Source organism: Geospiza fortis, unplaced genomic scaffold (assembly GCF_000277835.1).
Source record: "Geospiza fortis unplaced genomic scaffold, GeoFor_1.0 scaffold1103, whole genome shotgun sequence".
NCBI lineage: Eukaryota > Metazoa > Chordata > Aves > Passeriformes > Thraupidae > Geospiza > Geospiza fortis.
This window is the reverse complement of record NW_005054669.1, coordinates 196,367-199,897: the sequence shown is the minus strand read 5'-3', so window position 1 is coordinate 199,897 and position 3,531 is coordinate 196,367. Positions and strand designations below refer to the sequence as shown.

The 3,531-nt window shown below is 57.2% G+C and overlaps 1 protein-coding gene across 1 annotated transcript in view; it reads right to left on the bottom strand.

Moving 5' to 3' along the window:
• LOC102031811 (numb-like protein) overlaps window positions 1-3,531 on the bottom strand; it is a 5,305-nt gene that overhangs the window by 588 nt on the left and 1,186 nt on the right. Inside the window, exons 3-6 of the mRNA XM_031065029.1 lie at window positions 2,656-2,770; window positions 2,212-2,284; window positions 1,741-1,853; window positions 815-858 (exon numbers count right to left, since the gene is read on the bottom strand). Of these exons, the coding sequence (XP_030920889.1) occupies window positions 815-858; window positions 1,741-1,853; window positions 2,212-2,284; window positions 2,656-2,770 (345 nt within the window). The remainder of the gene's footprint in view (window positions 1-814; window positions 859-1,740; window positions 1,854-2,211; window positions 2,285-2,655; window positions 2,771-3,531) is intronic.

Genomic DNA, 3,531 nt, shown 5'->3' with positions numbered 1-3,531 from the left:
CAGAATGCCCTAAGCCCCCTTGCTACCAAACTCTCCTCCCAGGCCAGCCTGTCCCGAGATTGCAAAGCCATATCTCCTTCCCATCAGGAGCTCCATGTCCAAAGGGCTGGTGTTTCATTGGGCTACACATACAGCTCCAACCTGTGTACACACTGGCTCCCGAGTGACACTGGCACTGGCTCAAGCCAAGCTCAGACATGCCAGACCCAGCTGGGTGCCCACTGCCATGTACATGGAGAACAGCCATGATGGAATGAGCCTCACAGGCCCACCACCCCCACATCTGCAGACCTGCAGGTTAATCCTCTGCTGCTGGACTGTTCCATCAGCTCCTCCCCAGCACAGGACACACACCATCAAGCTCAGCCCACAGCCGCAGTCCGTGCAGAAGTCAGCATGACCAGGCCTCCATCCTGGTCCAACCCCCAGGGAAATCAGTGAGAGAAGAGAGACAACTGAGTCCCATGTGAGAGGCATGTCTGGACAGGCTGGCCTCAGCAAAGACTGGCAGAAACAGAGTAAGAAACATCTCTGGGTGCATCCTGGGGGTCAGCATCTGTACCCCAAATCTCTGCTGCAAAAGCTGGACTGCGTGGTCTGTTCCTCCACCACTCAACCCTCTGTTCACTCGAGCTCTTAGTGGATAGAAGCAGAGAAATACCAGGAAGCTTCCCCCTTGGTTCCATGCAGCTCTCCTCCATGATCCCACCATGCCCACGGCCCGAGCAGCTCCCCTTGCACGGGGCACAGAGAAGGAGACAAGACAGCCTTCATCAGAGAGATCCCTGAACACAAGCAGCAGCTCACCACCTACCCAGACAAGGTTTCACTGACATCATCATCTTCCTCCTCCTCCTCCTGGCAAGCAAACAAAAACCCACCATGACATCTCATTGCACGGGCAGGTCTCTGCCAGGAGTGAGGCTGGGCCCCTGCACAAGACAGTCACTACCCAGGCACAGTACAAAGGTTTCCCACAAGCAGTGAGGGAAAGACTGGAGTGCTGGGTTGCCAGAACCCTCTGGGCTTGGGCACACAAGGACAGACAGGCCATAGCTCTTCCCACATCCCCTCCAGGTGCAAAGCCCCAAACACAAGCTGTGAGCATGGACCATGCTGACAGAGCTGCTGATGCAGTGCGCCTCTGCCCAGGGACAGTGGTGGGTGGGCACACCCTGCAGCTGGAGGGGCAGGCAGACACTACCAGAAGCAGGCTGTGCACAGCTACAACCCCAAGCACGGTCAGGTTGGACTCACACTGGAAGCATGAGGCCAAGGACCAAGAATCCAGAAGTTCCCAGACAGGGATGTAGTGAGACCAGTATGACAATGCTCCAAGTGCTGTGGCCATGCAGGAGGTGCAGTGCAGATGGGCTGGGCTGAGCCTTAGCCCAGGCTGGCAGGATGATGATCCTTCAGAGGCAGCTCTCATCCCAGCCATGAAACCAAGTGTGCAGCCCAGGTCTCTGTGTGACAGGGCCAGCAGAGCAGGGCTGAGGCTGCAGCAGTGCTGGGCCTGATGGCAGAGCTCCTAAAGCACAGACACCAACCAAGGAACTGCACCTGCTGTGTGAGCCACGTGGCACAGTGCACCTCCTCACATCAGGCTGCCATGTGCGACAGGGGCTGTGCAGGTATCAGCAGGGCTCTGGGAGGAGCAGGGAGCTGCAGAGGGGTCACTCTGTCCCTGCCCTAATTCCAGACAGCCCTCAGCATGGGCCTGACTTGCACATACTGTACCCCAAAGTGGTGTGTGAAGGGAGCTCTCCCTGCGGGGGCTGGCTCATGGGCTCTGCCGGCCTCACTGCTCTCCAAGATACATGAAGGGTGAAAGGGCTGATCCTGCCTAGAGCCTGGCATGGGGCAAAAGCAGCAGAGTTAGTGCCTGCAACCTGCAGAAAGCCCAGCTGGGAATGTACAGGCAGGACTGTGGGTGAGGAACAGGGAATCCCTGCTGTGCTGGCAGAAGGGTGCAAACAAAGGTGAGGGTCACTGCTCAGGCCAGGTACCACCAGGCCTGAGCTGGGCAACAGCTCAGGCAATGCACAGCAGTTCAGCATAGAGAGTGGCTACACCTCCCACCCCAGCTGAAGATGGGGGAATGGCAGAGAACACAACCATAGAGACAACATTCTCCCTGCCTGGTGTGTTTCACCAGAGACGCTGATTCCAGAGCTATGCAGTGAGATACATCTGAGAAATTCCTATTACCTGCATGTGTTGCTTCCCAGAGATCCAGTGCCATCTGAAAGGCCTGGGCCACAGTCAGAGTCACAGCCTGGGCCTGTGTACATGAAAGAGAGGGAATGCCTGCTTCCACCTGGGCCCTCAATGCAGGTTAACCTCACTGCCATGAAATCCGAGACCCCCCAGCATCCCTTGCTGCCTTTCTCTGCAGAACATACAGAGGGAAGGCCAGAGCTCAGTTCTGTGTCTGTCTGCCCCTGGGGGCCAGCACCTCCAAGAGCAGACCCTCAGGAGCTGGGACAGGAAAACCCCCTTTGCTCACTCCCTGCCTGTGCAGCACACGAGCACACCTGATCCCTGGCTCCAAATCCAGCTGAGGCTCTCCCCTTCTCTCACTGAAGGGGAAGAAAGCAGGACCTTGCTCCCACCCGTCCCTCATGGAGCCAAGAGCAGAAGGCAAGTGCTTACAATTTTCTTCTTGGGTGAGAGGAAGGCATGGCACTCCAGCGCCCCGCTCTCCTGGCTCTGGGCAACATAAGCAAAGACTTTGTTCTGCAGCTTGTCTGTTGTGCAGTAGGAGATCCTGTGGGCAGAGAGGAGCTGTCAGGACAATCTGGGACGCTGGCATGGCACTTCTGCTGCACTCCCAGGACATCGGCAAGCACTGCTGACAACCTGAGGCTTTCACCTGCCCAAGCTGACCAGGCAGCCCAAACCCCCAGCAAGGGCCAGAGGCTGCCCGGCACCTGCAGCAGGTAAGAGATCACTGCATCCACAGGCAATCCCTCCTGTGCCATCCCAGAGTGCCCTGTAGTTTTCTGATGGCCAGCTCAACCCAGTGTGTGAATTCAAGCACTGGGACAAGAGGAGCACAGAGGGTGGGCGACTGCCTCCAAGGACACAGCTGGAGGTCAGGCAGAGAGATGTCCTGTCTCTGCTTCCCACTTAGCCACCAGACTGCACACTTGCTGCCCCTCACACCCAGCACCCACAGACACCCAACCCAGCCAAAGGACAAGAGGCAGCAGGAGAAATCAATATCAGTTCTCACAGCAACTGCCTTTAGCCTGTCTAATAAGCTGCAGCCAGAAGGGTGGTCCCATGGCAGTGGACAGGCAGAGAGATGTCCTGTCTCTGCTTCCCACTTAGCCACCAGACTGCACACTTGCTGCCCCTCACACCCAGCACCCACAGACACCCAACCCAGCCAAAGGACAAGAGGCAGCAGGAGAAATCAATATCAGTTCTCACAGCAACTGCCTTTAGCCTGTCTAATAAGCTGCAGCCAGAAGGGTGGTCCCATGGCAGTGGAGGCAGACATGCAGTCCTGTCCTAACTGTGGGG